Source organism: Periplaneta americana, chromosome 14 (assembly GCF_040183065.1).
Source record: "Periplaneta americana isolate PAMFEO1 chromosome 14, P.americana_PAMFEO1_priV1, whole genome shotgun sequence".
Lineage (NCBI taxonomy): Eukaryota > Metazoa > Arthropoda > Insecta > Blattodea > Blattidae > Periplaneta > Periplaneta americana.
The window spans coordinates 106,899,295-106,925,594 of record NC_091130.1 but is presented as its reverse complement, the minus strand read 5'-3'; the positions used below and the strand labels follow the sequence as shown (position 1 = coordinate 106,925,594).

At 35.0% G+C, this 26,300-nt stretch overlaps 1 protein-coding gene across 2 annotated transcripts in view; it reads left to right on the top strand.

Moving 5' to 3' along the window:
* The window catches only part of Fcp3C (Follicle cell protein 3C), a 119,877-nt gene extending 102,117 nt beyond the window's left edge, over positions 1-17,760 (top strand). For both annotated transcript variants that reach the window (XM_069845862.1, XM_069845861.1), the window contains exons 2-4: positions 1,340-1,586; positions 13,031-13,102; positions 17,572-17,760. In XM_069845862.1, the coding sequence (XP_069701963.1) occupies positions 1,340-1,586; positions 13,031-13,102; positions 17,572-17,685 (433 nt within the window). In that variant the 3' untranslated portion in view covers positions 17,686-17,760. The remainder of the gene's footprint in view (positions 1-1,339; positions 1,587-13,030; positions 13,103-17,571) is intronic.
* Positions 17,761-26,300: the final 8,540 nt, after the last annotated feature.

Below are 26,300 nucleotides of genomic sequence, written 5' to 3'. Positions count from 1 at the left end.
TTGACATAAGCAGCGTACAGTCTGTACCTCTCCTTACGTCAAGTTGTAGGGGAAATTCACCGCATTCACCCGCCGCAGCTATACTCGGTATCATCACTAGCATTAACTGCTCCCTTTTCATAGCCCTAATACTGAGTGTTCATTTCAAAGTGTGTCATGACGTCACTGTTGTGAGTCAGCGATTTGAAGCGAGTTTCAACTTTTACGTCAGAGAAGTTGCCTATTAATCAAGGCGTTCAATCTGAACTTGAGAACGTGTACGGTATAACTTGAACGTCGTAGCAACAGATGGCGGTCTGTACGGTCTGTGTGCTACCATAACCTCTTTCGAACTGTGTTTTGCGCCGGCAAGTCGTACGCAGGGTATTTGTTATCGGTTGCGTACGGCAACATTCCACAACACAAATCAAATGCTCCATGTCCATGTTAATGCCAACAAATACGTAAGAAATCGTCTTAACCCTCTCCCCATATCCTGACAGTAAGAAAAAAACCACCTCAGTACATGTTTTCAAACAGTTCACATTCCTGCCACTACCGGCGTTGACGTACATATCAGTAAGTACTCTTCAGAATGAACGCCGTACTCGCTATGCAACTTCTCTGACTCATAGGTAATACACCACTGCGGAAGTGCAGGAAGATTGAATTCTCTAGGCTCATCGACTAGCCATATGACGGCATACAGCGAGCCATGACACACTTTGAACTGAACACCCAGTATTAGTATTACAGCAATGACCAGGCCGTCATTCAGTAAGCTAAAACTATGCCCACCGCTGTGGAGTAACGGCTAGCACGTTTGACTGTGGAACGAGCGGGCCCGAGTTCAAATCCTGGTTGGGACAAGTTACCTGGTTGGATTTTTTCCGGGGTTATCCCTCAACCACGACATGCAACACGATAACCATTTTCAATAGGAAAAACACCTTCCCTAAACAAACGTAAATTCAGAAAGTTTAATCACACCGCCCGTTTTGTCATTTCATGGTCATTCACTTCAAAATTATCTCTGTCTCATTTTTCTCTAATTGCTTTTATTTTGGAAATTTAAGAGTTTAAGTATGAAATATTGTATCATAGTTTGCAGTAGGTCGTGAGTGCATACCAGATTTCTATGACAAATCAAACCATTGCCGTAACGGGTAACTCGAAACAAAGAAACCAGTTTTAGGCCTATTAAAATTAAAGAAAATATAATACTGGTAGATCAATTAAAAAGACAATACTTCGTTAACGATGGAAATTATGATAAGAATGACAGAATTTATTTTTAAAATGTAAGAAAACATTTTTTATATTTAAGTAAAAACTAATAAAATAATATTGCTGCTTTCAGTTTGGCCGACATCCAGATGAATCCATTGGCCATCACTCCGCCAGCTTTCAGTCTGTTAAACGGAAATGTATTACCAACGGTTGCAGGTCCATTTCCTTGTGTATGTGGGGTTTTTCTGAGTGGACAATTCGTTAAAGGAAGTCATGACCCTCCTACAGGAAACGCTGCCCTTCTGCATGAGCACACGGATTCTCTTCCTTGCAATGCATATGGAAACAAGCAGTGTACAAATAAGTGTTTGGATAGTGTAAGTACTATTAAAAGATTATATTACTATACTATATTAGTACTACAAGTATTTATTAGTTCTTGTGACTTTTCATGCACTCTTACACGACTGCAGGACTCGAATGGATGGTTTCACGAACTGGAACGCTGTGTTGTTTTCGGGGACACGATGTTGTTGACAAAGACGACGACAGAATTAATGACCAGTGAAATGATGCCGAGTATTACCAAGAAATATTTATATGTACGTCAATTAATATACAAATTTCAGGCACAAGTCTTCGAAAATGTTAATCCCTTTTACCATATTTTCACAGAAGGAAACCACGATCGGTAGTCACTTCATTCGACTGAAAAAAATTACACACTCAACTCAAAAAAATAAATAAATAAATAAAGCGTTACACTAAACAGGGATGCAGAACTGGGGAAGAGAGGAGTGGAAGCATGAGGAAAGACTTTGTTCCCTTCCACAATACCTCGGCCTTGAATCACGTATCTGTGACGTCCGCAAGCACACTGAATACATATTTCCTCTTCCCCTACCATACCCAATGACGTGTAGGGGTGAAAGGAAGGGATGAGTCACGTGTTTCGGTTTGTGACGTTTGCCACAATTGTAACACAGTTTTGCATCCCCGCACATTTCTTAAAATATGGTTTATTTCTAATCTATAACAAAATAATTTGCGAAGAATTAACAAAAATAATTAATTTGAACATTTAGAACAAGCTAGGGCTATAGGAACATTATTGATATTAGTTCACAAAAGTACAAACTTAATAATTTAAAAAATGATCTATATACAAAAGTAGTTATACATAATAAATATACAATTTCCTAAACAAATTCATTTATCGCAAATCTCATTAATTAATTGTTCAAACTTGCACTTCTAGTTTAGTGCATGTTTAAACCAATCGTGATAACTATTAAAACTTTAAAACTTATTTATCTGCTCCTTTTCACAATTTTCTACCATGAACATTTTAAAATTAACTTTTATTCTTTTTTTTTTTACTTAAAACATCTATTCTAAAACTTTCATATTTATGTTTAATTATAGGTTCACTTATGCCTATTAACTAATTCTTCCATGTCATCACACTACATCCAAGTTAGCAGTTGTTGACATATAGCCAGCATACTGCAATAGCTGAATCGGTATTTCTCAGTGAGTACAGTAATCTAGGGCTATAAGAACTTCACATTAAATGAAAAAGTTTTCAACTGCCAATAAACAATAAAAGTACACCATCAGGTCTTGAATAATATATTCAATAACGAGTATTCCCACCTCGAGCTCTGATTACAGCTTGCATTCTTCTGGGCATGCTGGATATCAGGTTCCGGACGTGTTCTTGAGTGATATTCCTCCGCTCCTCCATTCCACATGTGCTCGATTGGGTTTAGATCTGGACTGTGGGCTGGCCAGATTAAAGTTTGGATACCCACATCCTCCAGGTACTCGGTTACAATCCCTGTTGCATTAGGTCGGGCATTATCATGCATAAGGATGAAATTGGGCGCTATCAGAGGAGCGAAAGGCACCAAGTGGTCTGAAATGTATCGATAACTTGTGGGGGCCCATTATCAGTCACCGTTAAGTCAGTATTTGCATAGAAGTTGATACCAGCACAGACCATTATTGATTCTCCCCCGTAAGATATCCTCGGTGAGAATGTGTAGTCTGCAAAACGTTCATTGGGCCTCCTGCATATCTGTGTCTTTCATCTGCAGTACTAAAACATAAATAAGACTAATCAGTAAAGAGAACTCTGTTCCACTGTTCCTCATTTCAGTTAACATGAGTTTGTGCTAACTCAAGACTAGCCCTCCGATGTTGTCGTTCCAGTTTCGGTCCTGAAACAGATTTTCTTGCATGAAGATTAACTTCACTCAGCCTTTTCCTAGCCGTATTCTCGCTGACAAACACATGTCGCATCTCTTGCAAGCGATTTCTTACTTCCACAGCTGTCACGTGGCGATCTCTCAGGATCTGCACAATCAAATATCTGTCATCTCTTGCGAAGGTGCACCTCGGGCAACCAGATCAAGGAATTCTGGTATGTTATGCTCTCGATAACGTTTGACGGCTCTATAGATGCTCATGGATGATGTCCTGAAGAGTTAAGACGTTGGCGATATACCCATCTTCAACAAGCGTGGCAGTCCTTGCAGCATCTACCGAACTTAAAGGCATTTTCTTAACCACAGCCAAAGAAGATGATGAAGTAATTCTGTGAAACAATCACGAATAATGAGCAACAATGAGAAGGCAAAACTTACCGCCACAGCTTTAAAAGAGCTACCGGCGTAGATCAGTCGCTTGCCTACCGATCCGGAGTTTTGTTCGGGCGCGGGTTCGATTCCTGCTTGGGCTGATTACCTGGTTTGGTTCTTTCCGAGGTTTTCCCCAACCGTAAGGCAAATGTCAGGTAATCGATGGCGAATCCTTGGTCTCATCTCGCCAAATATCATCTCACTATCACCAATTCCATCAACGCTAAATAACCTCGTTGATACAGCGTCGTTAAATAACCAAGTAAAAAAATAAATAAAAAAGCTTTAAAAGTCATTGTTGAAATGGTCTATAAAAGCTAAAAATAATAGAAGTTGCATTCATTGTCACTCTATCGCAACCTAATAAAACTAAAAATGTTTTAAAATATTTAAATTTATATTGTTTTATTATTTCTTTTAAAAACCATGATACAAATAATTTATTTACCTAATTTTTTAAATAAATTTGTAGTGTAACACTTGTTTTTTTTTTTTTTGGAGTTGTGTTGATATTGAATAAAATGCATACATCTTTAATAATTTATTTCGACTAGCGAAAGAAAATGACTTCAGCCCTACACGTCTTTGTGACTGGAACCGTTGTTTTGCAAAATTTTGAAATGGATAAATGGATACTCAGGTCGCAGTTTAAAACAATAAGAAATTCGACTCGCTGCCTAGCAGTGGTCTTTGACGTCCATTAGCTCGATATGGAATAAGGGACTGCTCAGTCCTGGTACGTTTAATTTCATTAACCTGCGCTATTATTCAGAACGATATCCAAGTCTAACTTATCAAAGGCTTGTAGCAAGAATATTATAATTAGTGAGAGCTTACACGAATGCTGCAATGGAATAAAGCAGCACCGACAGTGTTGTCTGTATTTTTAACAATTTAATTCACACTACTGAAAAATGTATTGAAATATTGTGTAGGCTAGACTAGACCTATAATTGTTACAAAATTAAAAGGATCCGGAACGGATAATTGCAATTTCTTACAAGACGAAATGGAAAGTTTCCTGAAATTCACAGCCATTCGGGTCCATTTAGAGCCCTGCATGGCTATTAATAAATCGAAGTAAAATTCAGTAATTAATTACAATATACTGATCAACAGCCATTTTGTGCAAGAGATATGAACCACCAATTCTTATTTATTCGAGGTCGTTGACCATAAAAGCCTAACTACAATTTTTTAATTGCAGGAGGGTAACTGTCATATTCTTAAATTCTATCACTCATGTAACATTTACGTAGTTAATGGAATGAACTGGAACCGAGCTAGGCCTACTGCATTGATCAAGCAGAAGTACACTTCAGTCATGGAAAATTAGGCCTACACACAAATTATTACAGAATTATTTGAGAATAAATTAATGTATTACATAGTTTAAAGAAATATCTTGGCCGACATACATAATATACATTTCATGTTTAGGAGGCTAAACTGAATGCTGTACCCTACACTTTCTCGACATCGCAAATGTTACAATATTAAGCATTAAAATAATACAAAAAACATAAACCTCTTAAACCTTGTGAGATTTGTTATAGTACACAGTGAATATCATTTTCAAATTGTCTACTGAAAAAACCACCCTGTTACATGGGAAAAATACTTATACTGGTACATGGGAAAACTGCGTTCCACATCGGCTGACACAGTTGGAGCATAACTCATACTTACTATGTAATGTTTTGTCCTTAAGAATAGTAAAATAAGTCACATATTCATTAAGAACACCATTTAATGTATAGGGGAAGCTGTTGTACCCAGGGACAGTTTTTTAAATTTCAATTGTTTAAATTTTTGTATAAGCTTTTATAACTTTTTATTATTAACAACAGTATGTTTGAAGTGTAAAGTATCTTAGCAAAAAAAAAAAAGTTTCAATTAAATGATTTTTTGTATAGATTTTTTTAAATTTTCCTGAAGTGCTACATACTGTCCCTAGGTACACACGGTTGATGTACCTTGGGACACAGGGTGATGTACCTTGGGACATAGAATGACATGTATGTATGTATGTATGTATTTATTTACACTGCAAGTGGGCAAGCACCCGGTGGCAGTGGTATATACAATATTAACAATACACAGTTAAAATGATAAGCAATACACAATAAAATTTACAATACATAATAAAATTTACAACACATATACAATTTTATACACAATACAATAAGAATACACAATACAATTTAACACAATAATAATAAAACATAAAATAAAACACCTAATTTTACAACACAACCTACATGATTATGTATAGGTCCTACATAGTTTTCAATAGTCTTTCACTTTACTCTCATCTCATTCCCTGTAGTGGCACTATGACGCATTTCACTGACACTTTAGCACACATTTCACTGACACTCTGTAACACATTTCACTGACACTATAGAACACATTTCATTGACGCTATAAATTATCACTGATCGGAACTGTTCACTGCACTGTAAAACCATAACTTCACTGACTCACCTCGCTTCACTGATACAACAGTTCAAATAAGTCAAATAATTGCATTCTTATGCATACTGTACTTATAAACAGAACTACATTTAAACTAAACATTTCTAGTCTAAGGCCCTCTTACACGCTATTTTTAAATAATTTACAATTCAAACCAAGGAAGTAAACTCGTCAGGCTAGATAAATACATGCCACCTTAAAAAAATTAAATGTTGAATGTCACCTTAATTTTAATTTTCACTTTATACACAACTCTTTAAATTATTCTTGAATCTCCTTAAGGAAGGACAGCCCTCAAAGACCGCTGCAGGTAGGTCATTCCAATCATTTATAGTTCTATTTAAAAATGAGAATTTACCTACATCCGTTTTCTGTTTCCTACATTTGATTTTAAAATCATGATCGTTCCTACCATAGTACGTTGGCTTTTCTAACCGAGCCGTTATGTCTACCCATGCTTTCTGACCTAGATGTGCTCTATACAATGATGTTATTCTAGTTTTCCTACGTCTGTTTTCCAAAGTTTCCCATTTAAGTTCTTTTATCGTATCGTTCCCATCTTCTCTTTTACCTTTAACAAATTTAGCTGCCCTATACTGGATTCTTTCTAAGGAATTTATCTGATATATTCTATAGGGATCCCAACATGTAGTTCCGTATTCCATTAACGGTCGCACTAATGTTAGATATGCTATTTCCCTCGATTTGGGGCTAGCCTTTCTCAAGATTCTCATAATAAAGTGAAGTGCCCTCCATGCTTTGCCTGTAACATTATCAACATGCTCTCCCCAAGAAAGTTTGGAGTTTAAATACACTCCTAGGTATTTACAACATTGTTCTTGCGGAATTACAACACCACTGAATTCGTAATTAAGAGTAGTTTCCTCTTGGGTTTTACAAAATGTTATAGATTTACTTTTAGAACCATTTATTTTCATCCTATGCTTTAACGCCCAGTTGTAAATTTTATTCAAGTCTGTTTGAATAGCATCTACATCTGAATTATTTCTAATCTTTCTATAGATAATGCAGTCGTCTGCAAATAGCCTCACATTTGATGTAATATCCTGGCATAGGTCATTTACGTATATTATAAAGAGTAATGGACCCAGAACGCTGCCCTGTGGCACCCCTGAACTTATATTTCCAATTTCCGATATTTCATGACCTACTCTAACTCTCTGGGTTCTACCTTTTAAGAATTCTTGGATCCATAGCACCACTCTTTTATCTATTCCTAGCCTACTTAACTTATCTATTAATATGTCATGTGGCAACAAATCAAATGCTTTCGAAAAGTCAATCACAACTGCATCGATTCTTCCGCCTCTATCTACCTCTTCAGCTAGATCCTGAACCAGCGACGTAATTTGACTATCACATGAGAAGCCTTCCCTAAAACCATGCTGGCGGTTGTAAAACCAGTCTTTCGCATTTAGAACATGACGAATATAATCCGATATCAAATGCTCCATGACTTTACATACGACAGATGTAAGGCTAATCGGTCTGTAGTTTCCGACATCTAATTTATTTCCACCTTTATGTATGGGTACCACTATAGCTGATTTCCAGTCACATGGAATAGCTGCATTGTTTATGGAAACATGAAATATACGCATTAAGTATGGAATTATGGCCTCGGAACCTAATTTAAGAATCTCTGTAGCAATACTATCTGGTCCTCGAGACTTCCGATTTTTTAATTTCGTTGTTCTCTCTCTAACCCCTTTGGAAGTTATTTTGAAAGTCGAATTTGGTTCACATTCACGGTCTGTGACACAACCACTCCTATCAGCGGGATTATTATTATTATTATTATTATTATTATTATTATTATTATTATTATTATTATTATTATTGAAAACCGAAATGAAATAGGAATTTAATAAGTCGGCCTTTTCTTTGTCATCAGTTATACTTTCTCCGTTCTGATTTCGTAAAAGCACTACTCCTTCATTTTTCCCTTTTCTCCTGCGTACATAATTATAAAACTGTCTCCAATTGTTACTTTCATCTTCTTTTAAAATAGTTTTTAGAAAATTTTCCTGAGCTAACCTTTTTTCACACTCAAGTTTCTTAATTAATTCAACATATTTTTCCCAATGCTCATGGCTCCGTTTACGTTTGCTAAATGCGCGCCTTGTCTTTTTCTTTAAGTAGCGAATATAATTAGTGTAATATTCTGGGTCCGGATTTTTCTTAATTATTTTAGAAGGTACACATTTTACTAATGCCTCGAAAATTATACACTTAAATTTATGCCATACATTTTCCATATTTCCTTCAGTCCTTAGAAAGTCATCATGCTTTTGTCGTAGAAACGTTTGTAATTCATGGACATCGGTTTTGTTAAAATTCCAGACAGACACTGGACTTGACCTCGGATTTACTGTGTTTTCCCATAAGATTTCTAATAAGACGCTATTGTGATCACTTATTTTATGAAGACTTTCAGAGTTGACAAAGAGAGAGACAGGTCTTAGTAGGTAAACATCTAAGAGGGCATTGTCACGCGTCGGACCATTTACTACCTGCGTGAAATCTTTACGCCAGATCAATTCATTAACAAGGGTCTGTGCATCTGAATTTGTACCTGAAATCCCGTTCCAGTTAATTTTCGGGAGGTTTAGATCCCCAGCAATTACTACGTTTCGGTCTTCTGATACTGTATTAAGATATTCATTTAGTTTGTGCAAAGTTAAATTGTTTAATTCACTGGGTGGTCTGTAACATGCTATTACATCTAAGGTTTCCAGCCCATTTCTTATCTGAACATTCAATATTTCAACTTCCTCATGTATCCACAGAAGATTGCTACTTATTTCTATCTTAGTACAAACGAAAACTCCCCCTCCCTTTTCACTTCTATCCTTTCTGAAGACTCTATAATCCGATCTAAAAATTTCCGAGTCATTTATGTCTTCCCTAAGCCATGATTCCGTCCCAATTATTACATCTGGATTATAAACATCGACCAAGTTCCAAAACTGAATAAGTTTATTTCTAATACTTCGGCAATTAACCTGCAGTAGTCTTAGTAGGCCTGTCCTTACTTGAACATTCTGAATCCCCGTGGCACCTCGCCGTCACTGCAGGTCTACGCCGCCCGCGGATAGATCTTCGACCGCACCCCCGCTGACCGCCGGTAGTCCCACGCCCCCGCCGTCGGCTGATGGTCCTTCGGTGCCGCTGCCAGCTGATGGATCCTCGATCCCGCCGCGCCATGTTGTAGTAACTACCCGCGCGAAGAGGGATCCCATGTCTGCAGCCCCCCTCCGATTTAGGTGGATTCCGTCTCTTCCGAAGCATCTGTCGTCTATCCAGGAATTTGGATCGACGAAACGCGCACCAAGACACTCCGCTACCCACTCGAAAGCTTTATTCACACGACCCACTTTTCTCCAGTTCACATCCCTCCGTCTGACGATTCCACTGATGACAATCCCAGCTGCCGGATATTTCTTCTTCGTTTCCATCACCAAGTCATATACATCTGCCATGATATAATCAACACCTCTTCGCAAATCGTTTGTTCCTACGTGAAGGACGATGTTTTTCGGGTCCCCTCGTTCCTGATTTTCGATCACGCTTTTCATTTCATTCACTCTAATCCCAGGGTAACACTCTGTCGCCAGCTCCGGTTGTAGATTCCCTACGTGTCGAATGATGGAGTCTCCGATGATAACACTTGCCGCACCATGCTTCTTCTTCTCCTCCCTCTCTTCGCCATTTTCCTTTTCCCGTCGCAACAACTTATTTTCGTCCTCCAGAAACTTGATCCGTTGCTCCGCCGTCTCTAGATTCTCCCGTAGCTTCTTCACCTCGTTCCGTAGACCGATGAGCTCCCTGTTGCCTGCCTCGTTCCCGCAGTCCTTGCACAGCCACGTTTCTTCTACTATCTGTTCCCTCTTGATCTTCTGACAAGTCAGATGGAACCACTTCTCGCACTGGTTGCACAGCACGCCTACTCTTAGGTTCTTTCTACAGCTGCCACACTTGACACTGAACACTCCGTTGTCGCTTACAGGTCCTGGATTCAGTTCGATACCACCAATAATTAGTAGTATCGCGATCACTATGTGAAAGAAGAGACACTCAGCCAGACCTGCCAAAGCTGTCCCTTTCACGCTCCGCTGCATCCTTGACCTGGCCGCCCAGCCGCCTATCCTTGCCCGGTACAGCTCCAACTCACAGCCCATTGCTCAAACCTTTTCTCCGCTGCGAAAAATACGTCCTTCCTCTCCACCGGCCTGAAGAAGACATACCTTGGGACATGGTTCAACATAATATTAATGTACAGTAACTAATATTTTATTAAGTTTATATTTCTAAAAAATACAGACAATTTACTGTTTCCTAATTATTATTGATGATAAATTTTGCCTTTAAATTTAATGTAATAACAATAGTGATAATGTTGCTAAATTTTAAAATAATTCTCAATTTTCTTCACAGGAAACAATATTAGGCTTTCCAATTAAATGAATTTCTTATTATCCAAGGGTGTATCCTTCAAATGACATTTTGAAAACATATTTCTTAGTGCTCCTTAGGTTTGAATTTTTTCTTTGAAAAGGTGGGCAAGTTTGAACAAAATATCCTCTGAAGGAAGATCAACAATTTCTGATTGCTTATCGTGTAAAAAAAATATCATATTTAGTAAACTTCTTTAGTTATTGAACTTCAAATTCTGTTTCACAAATCATCTTATAATTCTACCGACAAAAAATTTATAATTAGTCTCTCGTTTGCCTGCCATACAAATGAGAACAAAATTTTCTTCTCTTATTTCTTCTAAATTCGCTCGAGCAGTGTAATTTACAGTTTAAACGGCATCTTCATCATCATTTTCATTAGAACTGACACATTCCTTGGCTCATCTGCAGTCTCTTCTGAATTATCTTCTGGAAACAGAACTTGTGGCTTCAACTTCTTCCATTTTTGAACTTTATTCATCATATTTCTCGTCTCACTCAACTTTCTTTTTCTTTCTTCTATTTCTGTTTTCTCTGGCGTATCTGTTAAAGCGCTTGTCTTTCCTTTTTTAGGGTTAGGAGTTATTCTTTTCCTGGGAGGAGAATAATTTAACTTTGTCGGGGTTTGTCTCTTGATTTTTAATTTGCTACACGGCATTTCCACTAAAGCTGAAACCCCATAAAATTCATTACTAATACTGTTTTTGATTACTCATCATGAGGGTAACTTATTTACAAAAATATTTAAAATCTAATAAGATCCACTTTAAGACAGCTGTCCCCAGGTACACCATCCCTAGGTACATCAGGATCAGTAAAATATATCTCAGCATGTTTTCAAGACTGAGGTACCGAAAATAAGCCAATAACCACATGGATTCGTAGCTAGAATAACAGGGTTTAAAAATATAGATTTAAGTTTTTAATGGTGTATCTAAAGAATCAATTAAAAATAATTCATTAATTTGACAATTACTTACTTTTTAGGTTCAAAAACAGATTTTTTAAAATAAAATCTCCCCAGACTGCTTCAACAAAATGTAAATCAGTTACAGAATAGCTGAATGATGAAACTGTCGTCAACTGTGGAAACAAAAATTCCACCACATAACCTTGAAAATAAGCGAAGTGTCCCCAGGTACAACTTGTCCCTAGGTACATCATCTTCCCCTAATTACTTTTGCGTCGAGGCACACAGCACCTACGTGGCATTTTGACAGTGGAAATTCAGGCTGTGACCCTTAACGTCATGCTCCCCCTCCACCAGTATTCCACCTGTAGTGGAGTATGCCGTGACAGAGCATATAATTTTCATAATGACTGTTCCTTCGACAAAGTAAGAAAAATATCTTTCCTTGCATTTTAAGTTAGCATTTACAATAAACTGGTCAGACAAGTATTTTTAGTAATATTTTGGGTTCTGATGTTAGTACTGAAGTGCAGCTGAATATAGAGAAAAATGTTTGGAGTTGGCTAAATTTTAATTTTTGGATCAACCTGGGGCTCAGTGCCAATAAAAATAACCAAAATGAATACCAAGTATCAGAAGAAGTCCAAGATGTAGGTACAATAAAGTGCAAGAATTAGGTTTTCAAGCCTAACGACAACCTTCTCAGTTTATAAATTTTTCACAGCTACAGCACGGAACTTTTTCAATGTTGTGGAAAAGGTACTGTGTGCTATCTTGCAATGTAAAATGTATTGTTATACAATGACGTAGAATATTTTAATATTCTCAAAAATAATAAACATTGCTACTGTTTCATTATTTTTAAGAAAGAAAATAAAAATTGGCCAAGTGTGAAATTTCCAAAGTATAAAGATAATCTTTTCATTTACATTTTTTCACAATTATAGATTAATAAATGTTTGAGTGTTATTTAAAATTGTTTTAATTATAGTATGACGTTTCATTAAGCTTATGATTCGCCAGAAAATACATGGAACTTTAAAAATTCGGGGAAAGTTCTTGAAGTGACATTTGAAAATGTGACAACCCTGTACAGTGATAATGACGCTATGGTATAATGTAAGAATGTCAGGAGAAACAAGTACAAATTTTCCAGGAACTGCCCGGATCAAATCTCGATAGATCTAGCCTCTAGTATAAATGGATTGTGCTTTAACTGGAGCTGCTTCATCAAGCTATGTTAGCAATTAGATAATTCATTTTGTAGTATCTTTTCTAAACAATGCTAAATATAAACACTTTCGCTTTTTCAGATTGTAAAGCACCTACCAAACAGCCCTGCTCTTATATGTGGATCTATAGAGAGAGACTGCCACAAAGAAAGAGTAAGTTGACATGTTTCGAAAAATATTACTTAAATATTTGTTGGTTCCGATACAAACAAAACAAAGACAAATATATTTAAGCAAAACTGTTTTTCAGCGGAAATGCATGGGAACAATATTCTGTAACATTTTCTCCAATATGACTCCATTGTATGCAGAAAGGCATTAAGATAGGTCTGGTTAACCACTATCACAACCATAACACAGGTTCTTTTTAAATTTAAAGTGTTTCATGTGTGTTTAGAATGCGAATGGTGCCAAAATATTTTATTGAAGGTATTTGTCCTCTCATTCATTTTGTGACAACTACGTATCATCACCATCAACAATCACGAATTAGGCAGTATTCAATACTCACTTGAGAGATTTTCCTTTTTGTCGGTAACCATTTGGTTTGTAATATTTCATTATTTTAAACATTCATACTTTTGCTTATTCTCTAGAAGTTCCGTATCTAATTAATTTTATTTTTTTATTCTGTCAATGACTGCTTGTCCCTTAAAAGGTTAGGTACAGTTTACAGCAGTAAAATTTTGGAAACATTCAACATTTTTTTCCTCCATTACTGTATCTTGTACAATAATGAAAATTAGTATGTGTAAAACACTGTCCTGCTATATGATAAAAATATTTTTACTATTTAGAAAAATGTATTTTTTTTTTTTTCAAAATTCAAAATGGTGATAGTTCACTGTCCAGTGATGAAGTGTTTCCCTCATAACTCAAAAACTATCAAACATTCTCTGATGAAATTTTTTGTGTATTTATGCACGTCATATCTACAATATGATGCAAAATCACTTCTCTACCTTTGATAAATTGTCTAATAAAAAATAAATTCTTTTTAAAAAATGGTCAAATGTCAGTATTTCGACCAAGCAGTCAAAAACAAACTACCTGTGGTGGAACGAATCCCAGTGTTGCAACACCATGACTCAAGAAAGACTTAGTGCTCTCAGTGCATTAAGTATTGAATGTGAAAAGACCCAAAGACTTGATCTACATGATCTGATCGAGTCATTTGCTTCTCAAAAGGCCAGAAAGGAAAAGGGCTTGTTGAACTAAGCTTCACATTAAATTTATCTTAGGTAGACTTATTATTGTGTAATTATAGCCTTAGTAAAATAGTAGTTATAACATTTAAATTTTTTTCAGTTCTGTTCACTTAATTTTGTTAAAAAATGGAGTATTTTGCTATGCTAAATTGTTTTATTCAAATTAGACGTAAAAAATAAAATTATGAAAATATGAAAAAAATGGCAGTAAGGAAAGGGGCCCAGATCATCATTTTTGCTGGGGGACCCAGCTATGAAAATTACGCCACTGAGTACACTAGTAGACTTTTTTTATCTTTTATTTGTAAGTGTGGCAACGAAATGTGATAAGGATATTGTTTTAATTGGTCATTTAAAAATGCTGTGTAAATTACGATGTTACCTAGCATCAGTGGGATTGATCATTGTAAAATAGTATTTCGGCGAGATGAAGCCAAGTATTTCCTTAAAGATTATCTTAGATTCGCTTTGTAGTTGGGGAAAGCCTCGAAAAAATGGACCCAAGCAAGATTAACTCATGTCTGAGCCAACATAGCATACCCACTCATTACCGATATCCTAAAATGAGAGGAGGATATATTCCGGAAGTAGTTTTGTTAGAGAAATAGCCCTGTACTGAATTGCAACTAAGTACATGGTTAACATTTTTTCTTACCTGATATTAACCATAATTAGAGAACTTTGACAGATCAAAAAATTGTACAAAATATCAACCTTACACACAAATTACTGATTTGACAATTATGAACTCCCATCTTCAAATGTAATTGTTTATTTAATGAAAATGAGAGATTATGAACGTTATTTAAAACAAAATAAGCTAGTAACAATCATTTTAAAAAATTGACAATGTATATTTCTTAGCCACTCCTTTCTTTTATCGGTAATATTGACTGAAAGAGGTTTTCTAGTGAAGATCAAATTTGTAATAAAACCATATACACTACTAGCAATGAGATACCAAAATGGAACATTCAGAAGCAGTGGAATATTGGTATTTAAACCATCTCTCATTAATGCCTATGTAATAACGAGTGCTCAAACCATTTTTTTTTAATGTTGATATTTTAATTTACAACTTTATTAGGTAGCTACTCAAATCATTGCTAAATTCTGGAACATACATAATAACTGCTTATGTTATATTTCTAACTAGTGAAGTAATTGTATGGAATGTGGCATTGTATGGGGCAGAAACATGGACATTACGACGAAGTGAAGAGAAGCGAATTGAAGTATTTGAAAAGTGGATATGGAGAAGAATGGAACGTGTGAAATGGACAGACAGAATAAGAAATGAAGTTGTGTTGGAAAGAGTGGGTGAAGAAAGAATGATGCTGAAACTGATCAGGAAGAGGAAAAGGAATTGGTTGGGTCATTGGCTGAGAAGAAACTGCCTACTAAAGGATGCACTGGAAGGAATGGTGAACGGGAAAAAGAGTTTGGGGTAGAAGAAAATATCAGATGATAAACAACATTAAGATATATGAATCATATGAGGAAACAAAGAGGAAGGCAGAAAATAGGGAAGATTAGAGAAAGCTGGGTTTGCGGTGAAAGGCCAGCCCTTGGGCACAACACTAATTGAATTATGTTATATTTCTAGTCCTCATCCAAGTGTGTTTTCTATTAATGTTTACCAATATAATTTCTAAATCTCAGTTTATTGCTTTTTCATTTGTCCTTGAATAGGTGGGCCTATATAGGAGCAATTTTCATTAAAAATCCCATTACACCATATGATATTTGGGTAATATTTACTTACAAATGGATTTTAAAGAACCAAGATGTTCACTGCCACCCTCCATAAGCCCGCCATCGGTCTCTGTCTGTGCAAGATTAATCCAGTCCCTAGCATCATATTTCACTTCCCTCAAATTCATTTTAATATTATCCTCCCATTTATGTCTCGGCCTCCCCAAAGGTCTTTTTCCCCCCTGTTCTCCCAACTAACACTCTATATGTGTTCTGGATTCGCCCATATGCTACATGCCCTGCCAATCTCAAACATCTGGATTTAATGTTCCTAATTATGTCAGGTGAAGAATACAATGCGTGCAATTCTGTGTTGTGTAACGTTCTCCATTCTCCTGTAATTTCATCCTTCTTAGCCCCAAATATTTTCCTAAGCACCTTATTCTCAAACACCCTTAGCCTCTGTTCCTCTCTCAACGTGAGAATGCAAGTTTTATATTTGGGTAATATACTAATAAAACCATAAAATATATTGCTTTTCATTTAAAAGCAAAAATAAAATAAACTATTAATACTTATATTTGAATCCTATAGATTCAAAATCCCCTATATCCACTTTCACAAATTGAAGGACTTTTACATAATGCAAACAAAACTTTTTGTGCTATTCACAAATTCTTTCCGTTTTTAACCAGAAATTTAAAAATCATTTTGTACAAAACTCTAATCCAACCTGTACTATTATATGGATCGGAAATGTTGAGCTTAACTAAAAAGGAAGAACACAAATTAATGGTTTTTGAAAACAAAGTGTCGAGGAAAATTTTTGGTCCAATTTTTGACCCACTTGAAAACAAGTGGAAAGTTCGACATAATAATATTCACAAACTTTATAATCAACTGTCAATTTTAGATTTAATACGGACCAGAAGATTAAATTGGGCAATACATGTTATACTTATGGATAACTGCAGCAGCGTAAAACAAATATATATATATATATATATATATATATATATATATATATATATATATATATATACCTACTTTTAACAACACAAGGCCTCTAGGAAGACCTCGAAGTAGATGGAAAGATGAAATTCAGAAGGAACGCATGGAAATGGGAATAACCAACTGGGAGGAACTAGCAAAGGACAGAACAGAGTGGAAGGATTTTGTGGGGTCAACATGGAGTCGACATGCTCCATAATTTCCTTTGATTGATTGATTGATTGATTGATTGACAGTAACTGATTCCAAATGGAAGGAATTTTCAACCTAACAGTGACTTTTAACAAACTTTTTGCTTTGAATTTAGTGGCTTTTTGAATTCAAACTATATAAATCACTAGAATTCATTCTTAGCAATATGTGAGCATAACTCAATTATGAACAAAATGGTTTTTAGAGGGTTTTAAATCTGAGGATTCATTTATTAGATAATTATATAATTTTATAAATAAACATTTTCTTCCTTTTTTACTATATCAAAGTTGACAACATTCATTCAAATAACAAACTGTAACAATTGAGTTACAAATTAAATTGATATCTCACTTAATAAAATAAAATGAAATCACTGAGCAATCTCGAGAATAGCATCATTTTATAATTCTGTCTCATGTACTTTTACCATGCTTTAATGCCACTGTTTTTATATGTTATACATGTTCTTAACATATTTTAATAAACAGTCTAAAGTTTCTATTTCTTTTATAGGCATATCTGTTCATCAAAAACTGTAATGACACTTGGATAAACACAAACTTGTCTGCTGGAAGAGAATACTGCTGTAAGGATAATATACCATATAAATGTCCAATTTTACCCTGAACATTGTTTATGTAAAACATTATTTTGTTATAATTATGTTTTATATTGTTACAAATAAAATCTTACTTAAATCAAGTGTAACTACTTATTTCTTTCTAGTATGAATATCCATTCAGAAGTTCACAATTCAATGACTTTATACAAAAAAAATAACCAAACTGTAAAAATATTTATTTATACAAACATTTAACTCCCTTTTCCATACAGAATTGGACATTGTGTTATAGTCTCATTAACAGTGCCAGTTTGGAGCATAGGCCTATCATTTTATTATTTAGCAACTAGCTATAGCTACCCCATTCCTTTGCTATGTTAACATTCCTTGTCATTTTCTTGCCTGGCCAGACACAAGGGGGACAAAGGACACACTCTCCCATTTCCCAGTAGAAGGAAGTTATAGGTGAGTAGTTTAACTTGGCATGATCTTTTCTCAGCTTTGTCACTAATAAATCAGCAAACGTCCCTTCGTTTCTTTTTTGAACCATGGTCTCATCAAGTCAACGTCATAATCGTAACAATATAAGTGGGAAGGAATGTAAATTTTATCTTTCCATTCACAAGTCCTCTCTTCTATTACATACAGCAGCACTTGCTCATTCGATCAGACATTATTGAGCTCCACTAGGTAGACCACACTTCCTGCATATTAGAAGTGTATTCAGGCACTCGCAGCATCTCTTCTAACCTATTCCTCAATCTTAAGAAAATTTTAATCCATTTCATAACGATGAGTTGTTATTATTATTATTATTATTATTATTATTATTATTATTATTATTATCGTTATCATTATTATCCATAACAGGCCACTCGGCATAATACTTGTCAGGATGATGATAATCATTATTATGACTTATTACGGTATTTTATTATTATCATCATCATCATCATCATCATCATCATCATCATCATCATCATCATCATCATCAGAGACTGGATTTTAAAGGGAATCCTTTTTTTTTTTATTTCAACATGAAACCTGAAATAATTACGATGTTCAAAACTATCTTCCATTGACCAAATTACGTAGTTCTGACTTCCCTTTTTTAGTCCATATTCCCTTTTTTCCCCCCCTTTTTAAAAACACCTCTTATTTTGGTCATTTTTTGACAGAATTTCGCAAACATTTAGGTAATTTTTCTATATTTTTTTCCGAGAGGCCTATAACTTCCTGAGTAAGTGAAAATAAATATCATTCTTCATCTGATTCCAGACATTGAAAAACTAATAAAGTGTGCTGATTTAGAGTTCAGGATAAAAGGAAAATTTTCACCTCTTGTTTCAGTTGATGTTGAGCAGTCATTTTCTGTTTATAAAGACATTCAGCATTCAAAGAGGCAGAATCATATTGAAACATCATATAATGTTGAATGTGATCAAACTTTCTTTGTTGTGAAGTGATAAATGTAAGATTGTGTGTGCCATGTATATGCATGAATGTGCTGAAGTGTTTTTTGGGGAGTAATATAGTCCTTTATCAAGTCCTTTTTTTGGCTATAACTTTTTTTTATGAAAAATTTCCCCTTTAAAATCCAGTCTCTGACGACGACGACGACTTATTTATTTTATTTATTTAGAATATTAACGTGCAAAACAACAGCACAAGGCCAATTACAGTTTAGCACAAGATACAAAAAACAATACAAAACAGAACAAATGATGATGAGAATGAATGACAGAAAATGGCAGTGAAATAATAATAATAATAATAATAATAATAATAATAATAATAATAATAATAATAATAAATATTATCATGATAATTATCATCTCCTCGGACTAATATTTGTCAAGATGATCGTTATTATCAATATTATTGTGATCATTATTATCCGTAATAGGCCACTCGGCCTAATTCTTGTCAGAATGATGATGATGTTAATCTATTATTATTATTATTATTATTATTATTATTATTACTACTACTACTACTGCTATCATCATAATACACTGCAACCTCTGTGCTCACTATAGTATTTTCTACCGGTACATGTTTGTTACCAGTACTTTGTTCTTCAGACAGGCCTACCTTTGTAATCTTATAAGTAGGCTGAAGATTGATATGCACTAAAAATCATGAAAATATGCATGTAGACATGTAAAGTAACCAAATGTCCCATTTTGAACGGGACAGTACCATTTTTCAACCTGCTGTCCCAGTGTCCTGATAGATTTTGTTGGGATGCCTCTTTGTCCCATTTTGTTAGAAAATGGAGTTTAATTTTATTCTCTATTTTCGTTAAGTAATATTTTAAATGATTATATATACTGAAATCCGTTTATGGCAAGGTAACTATTTTTATGTTCATAACAGCTAAGCTAAGAGTAAAGAGGGAATATAGGAGGCTGTGACAATTTGTTACGAGCAACAAACAATATGGTAATGTTGCTACCCTGCCTGCGTTTGTTTCCCTCTTCCTTCACTTGAAGTAAGTCGCTTCGCTTCACTAGTTCATTTCAGTTCATTCCCTCAGCAACAGCAACTGGAGTTTATTGTGATGCAAGATTAAACGTGCAGAAACAAAATGTATGTTCACTACTGCGTTGCAAGAAAGGTAAGTGTCTTATGACTTAGAATTAATAGTGAATTTAATGCAAATAAAATTAATAGTGAATTAAATGCAAATCAACTCCCAGTAATTACATGTAGATCAACAAATATTTATTTTCTGTTGTAGGTACAGCTGTCAAAAAAAAAAAAAGTGGCCGCACTCGTGAACAGCAAATATTTTCAAAGTCCACTTCGGGTCGCAGCTATGTTACACGATGCATGTGCTTATACAAGCAGTTCCCGAACTATGAAAGTGTTCCATGTCTGCGCCTCATAGGCCAGCGGTAGAGTGCTTGTTTAATGATTCAAAGGTTGTGGGTTCGGGTCTTCTTCTAGTTTTCATTTTATTTTTTAATCGTTCTTTAGCGATGTAAATGCTATTCAAATTATCATTTATATTCAGTTATCGTTCTTTATGGATATCACGTTATTTATATTTTGTTATCGTTCTTTAGAGATATGAATAAAATTCAAGTCATCATTTGTATTCTGTTATCATTTTATAACGATATGAATAACAATTAATATTATTGTATCTCCAATGGTGGTTAGCCCTATTTTACATATGTATGTTAGGGCTATAGTTTCATACACAAAAAAGATAAGCATAAAGAGAAATAGAAAAGAAAATTAAATTAGCTTACGCGATGTAAACAAAACATAAACAAACCGTAAATTAGGCATTGCGATTGCAAAATAAATATCAGGTATCAATTTGAAACATACAAAAACATTAACAACACACATACGTAACACTTCTATAACACAAATACGCAGCTTTCCGTACCATACATCATAAATTAATACACAATAGTCACACAAACACAATCAAACTATAATTACGACATTGCGACGACATCAAGCATCACATAACTGACTCGCATACATAACAAATCAAGCATCCGTTACAACACATACACTTCAACATAGTAATCACACTTTAAAAATTTACAAATTTGGCTCCAAGAAGAATAAATAGGACACTGTTACTAATTACTATTCTTCTACAATTTCTTAAATACATCTGTAATGAATCTGTGAAATTCCGATATGAATAATATTCACGTTTTTTATATTGTTATCGTTCTTTAGCGATATAGATAATATTCAAGTTAACATTTATATTCTGTTTTCCTTTATTAGCATTATAAAATAATATTCAAGTTATTTATATTGTTATTGTTCTTTCGCAATATAAATAATCTGTATTTTATGTAAGTAATTATTATAACACAAACAACCATCTTTCTTTGTAAAATAGGTTATTTTATTTAGATAATTAAATAAGTATTATATAATATCTTATATTAATTAAACAAACCGATATTTATCATTTATATTCAGTTATCGTTCTTTAGTGATACTGTATAAATAATATTCAAGTTATTTACATTGTAATCTTCTTTAGCGATATAAATAACATAAATTTAATATTAGGTTTGGAAAAATCCAGTTGCATAATACTGGTATTAGTTTTTCTTTTTGTATTATTACATTATACTATCTTGAACCACAATAAAATGAAAAGGAGTAACGAGGAATTGAACCTGAGATGTTGACATCTAAATTTCGACGTTCGTCTGCTGAGCTATGAGGACAAAAGTGTGGAAACATTTTCGGAAAAATTGGCCCAATCACACTCTAAGATTTTCTGATGATTCGTAGAAGCTAGTCCAGGATGCGGGGGGCAAAGGCTAATTGAGATTTCCCGGTCTCTGATCGGGTCAAACATCCTGATAGAATTAATATTTAACCCTTGCCATGACTTTCGGTGAAGTCTGGAGGGCCCAATTAGTCAAATCCACTCTCCTCATCTCCACACTTGGGTCCCCTGGAATTTAATAAGATGCGAAAGAGATAGTGGTGTGCGGAAAGCAACGGGATGTTACCTCATTTAGGCCTATCCTTCCCAAGAAAAACTGCAAACATGAACAAAGGAAGCTTTTAATAGAAGAAGAACGATATTCTGCGGACCTCTGGAAAAAGAACTAAGGAAGAGACTAGTGAAGTGCTTTGTGTGGAGTGTGGCATTGTATGGGGAAGGAACATGGACATTACGACGAAATGAAGAGAAACGAATTGAAGCATTTGAAATGTGGATGTGGTGAAGAACGGTGCGTGTGAAGTGGACAGACAGAATAAGAAATAAAATTGTGTTTGAAAAAGTGAGTGAAGAAAGAATGATGCTGAAACTGATTAGAAAGAGAAAAAGGAATTTGTTGGGTCTCTGGTTGAAAAGAATAATAGACGACCTTAGGATATGTGGATCATATGCGGAGACTAAGAGGAATGCAGAAAATAGGAAAGGTTGGAGATTGCTGGGTTTGCAATGAAAGACCTGCCCATGGACAGAACACTTACGTATGTGGGTATGTTCAGAATGCCTGGAATATCGTGTCTAAGAACAGTCTCTATTTGCAAAGACTAGTCGATTCCATGCCCACTCGTCTGCAAGATGATCGAGATAAGAGGAAGATAGACTAAATATTGAATTGTGGCTTTTTGTTTTGTTTTTTGAATGCTTAATTGTTTGAATGTTTTAAGGCCGACACCAGTAAATTTGTTTTGTTTATGCCACGAAAGATATTTTTATTGAGAATAAAATCTTTTTTCTTTCCATTTGCAGCCACAATATCATAATGATAAAGTCATGGCATAATATATTAATGAACCTGATGTTAATTACTAAAATAATCGTAAAAGAGAAAGGAGCCATTATGTATAGTTTGTCTCTCTCAAAAACAGAACATAAAAAGCACGAGGTTGTAGTCGAATGCAGGACCTCATGAATAAGAGGCCTGAACGCTACCATTACGCTATCGAATCACAGAGAGAATACTTCAATTATAACTGTAGATATCAGGCAATATGGTCCAACAACATGTAACATCGCCTGTCTCCGAATTATAGCAAAGATACCCGGAGGGAACTTTGTTTCAGGAGAGCGGCCACTTTTTCTTTTGACAGCTGTACATGTTCATAAAGAAAACGCGGACCGATTGTGATGTTCGTTGTGCCATTTGTAACACCGAATTTTCTGTGTCCCATGGATGGAAGAGCGACATTGAACATCTAAAATCAAACAAATATAAAAACGCATCACCCAGAAGTGTAACTTCATTTTTCCAGCCAACTTCAGCAATAGACCATGAACTGCAGTTGGCAATTGAAGGAGTCAGGGCTTACCACGTGGTTGAGGAAAATCATAGCTTTCACTCAAATGATGTGCTTTGAAGCTAGTTATGAAATTGGTTTGAACAGAAATTCTCTTGCAGTTGTACAAGTGCGAAGTTATTGTTGTGAACATACTTGCACCTCATTTTTGTGAAATATTGCAGAAGGAATTGAATGAAGTCAGGTTTGTTACGGTTTTACAGATGCTCCTAATCATGAGGAGAAAAATTTTTTTTTTCTTTTATAGTTAAGTACTTTTTGGAAATTGAATGTCCTGGCGAAACAGCAGATATTGTTACCAATTATCTGATTCATGTGTTTGCAAAAGACAATCTAAGTAGCAAAATAATTGCTTTCTGTGGTGACAATACCAACAATAATTTCCGTGTTGCAACACATAAGGGATCCAGAATGTTATTACATCGTGAAATTCTTGGCAATGGAAGTGCAGCGCATTTAGTGCACAACACAATTAAGACTGCTGCTGATTGTTTATCTATCAATGCAGAACTGGTTATTCACAAAATATACTACCATTTTCACACATACACTATTAGAGTAGAATCACTAAAGGATTTGTGCAGTTTTGCTGAGATTGGGTACAGGAAATTATTAGGTTATAGCCTAGATCATATATGTAACAGATAACTCCTCGCTACGTTAAAATCGGCAGCACTTTGAAGAGAACAACCACCAGGATCGCCACCCGTCCGCCGTAAACGAACATCAGATGGCAGCACAGTCGCTAATGCTATTCAAATGGGTATTATGATGTGACTCTTTATGTAACAACTAGATGGCAGCGTAGTAAACCTGACAAAAGTTGTTAACCTCAAAGCCTATAACCCCGACATATCTGTTAACATATATGATCTAGGGTTATAGTAACACCAGGTGGTTAGTGTTGATGCCAACACTTGGAAAAGTTTTTGAAATTTTTGATGACTGAGGTCATATTTTCTTAGTTAGGAAAAATGTCCAATGATAATGGAAAAATTTTTTGAAAACCCTTGGTGAAAATTGTTCTTTTATGTACCATTGTCTATGATACTAGTCTCTCAGTTTTATTTTCTTCTTGAAGGAAGCCATTCATCCAATTCATAATACAGTAAAACCTCCCTAAAACGAAATGCGATCATTCCAGAATTTTTTTTCCAATTTCACAGGTTTTTGTTTTTCAAAGGGTTGAGTTTTGGCAAAACTAAGAATAGACTACTGCAATATGTTCACTGTAGGAAGAACACAATGAAGAAATAATTTGAAATAAAAATTACTACAGTACATGCAAAGTGAATTTTATTTTCATAATTATTAACTTACGTAATTGCAGCCTCTCTCTCCCTCTCTCTGCACCCTAGTTTCTCGGCCCCCACATTTCTTTTAAAGTGCATTGCCGCGACTTTTTTTGAAGGAAACTTTGTAGGATTTCCTTCGCATCCTGCATCAATTCAGAGTGTAAATTGCGCTCTGATCCATCAGTTGTGTAACTGAAGTTGTGTTTAGTGGAAAATAGATTAACTCCTTGGATGGCAAGTAGCATTGTCTAAAAAAATATGACCTTACGACCTTGACATTTCATTGTTCCATTAAAGGAATGAAGCCACTCTTCCATGATAGAACTGGTCATCCAGGCTTTTTTATTAAATCGCACAGTTTTACTTTATAGGCACTGTTCTTTAACACTGTATTGGCTTAACACAAAACTCATAATAAATAAACGGAAATGTGAACATAAACTGGCGCTACACTACAATTATTCACAGTTTTATTCTACTTGCACTGTCCTTTGTCACTGTATTGACTTGTCAGCACAAAACTGAGAATAAAGGAACGAAAATGCAAGAGGGTTGGAAGAAGTAACGGTACAGGAGGTCAATAACCTGCCTGGGTCCTTGACAATAAGCACAGAATAGTGACATTGTTAGAGAAGCTTCACCCCAACGTGTGAACAAAGAATAGAGAAAGTCTTCCAGATCATTGGATATCAATCAATCAATCAAACTCCTGTATCTCCTCATGAGGAGCATAGGGCATTCACAAAGTGCCTCTATTGGACCCTATTTGTAGCCAACTTCTTCACTTCGCTCCATGTTTTCCCCTCCCTTGCAATTTCCTCCAAAACTGTTCTCTTCTATGTATTTTTGGCTTTCCTCTTGTTCTACTACCCTGGGGGTTCCAATCCAAAGGCATTCTTTCTACTGCTCCATCTTCTTTCCTGATTGTGATTTCTTTCTGATTTGTTATCTTCCATAGTTCTGAGTTTGTGATTATATCTGGCCATCTAATTTTTAAGATTCTTCATAAACATCTATTAACAAATGTTTGCAGTTTATTTTGTATAATTTTACTTGTTTTCTATGTCTCACAGCCGTATAATAAGACTGATTTCACATTATTGGTAAAGATTTTAATTTTTGTAGATCTAGATATAATATAAGATTTCCATATTGGGTACAACTGGACAAATGCACTATTTGCATTTTTTATTCGGTTCTTTACATCCTCAAAGGCTCCACCATCCTTGTCAATTATATTACCCAAATATTTAAATTCTTGAACAGTATCAATGTTATTATTTATTATAACTTTATCTGTCTTTTTACTATTCAATCTCATTTCTTTAGTTTTCTTTACGTTTATTTTCATATGAGCCCCTTTTATTACTTCTAATAAAGTATTAACTTTATTATGCATATCACCAAAACTATGGGAGAGCAAATAGATATCATCAGCGAAATCCAGATCTTCCAAGGTATCGTTTAATCCCCATAGATCATTGGATATACAGTCACAAAAAATAATTATCCCATGTTTTGTACAGTATTATCACAAAATTCAAAATGGTTTGATAGAATTTAGCAAGTTACACTTAAAATTATTCGTTTTAGTC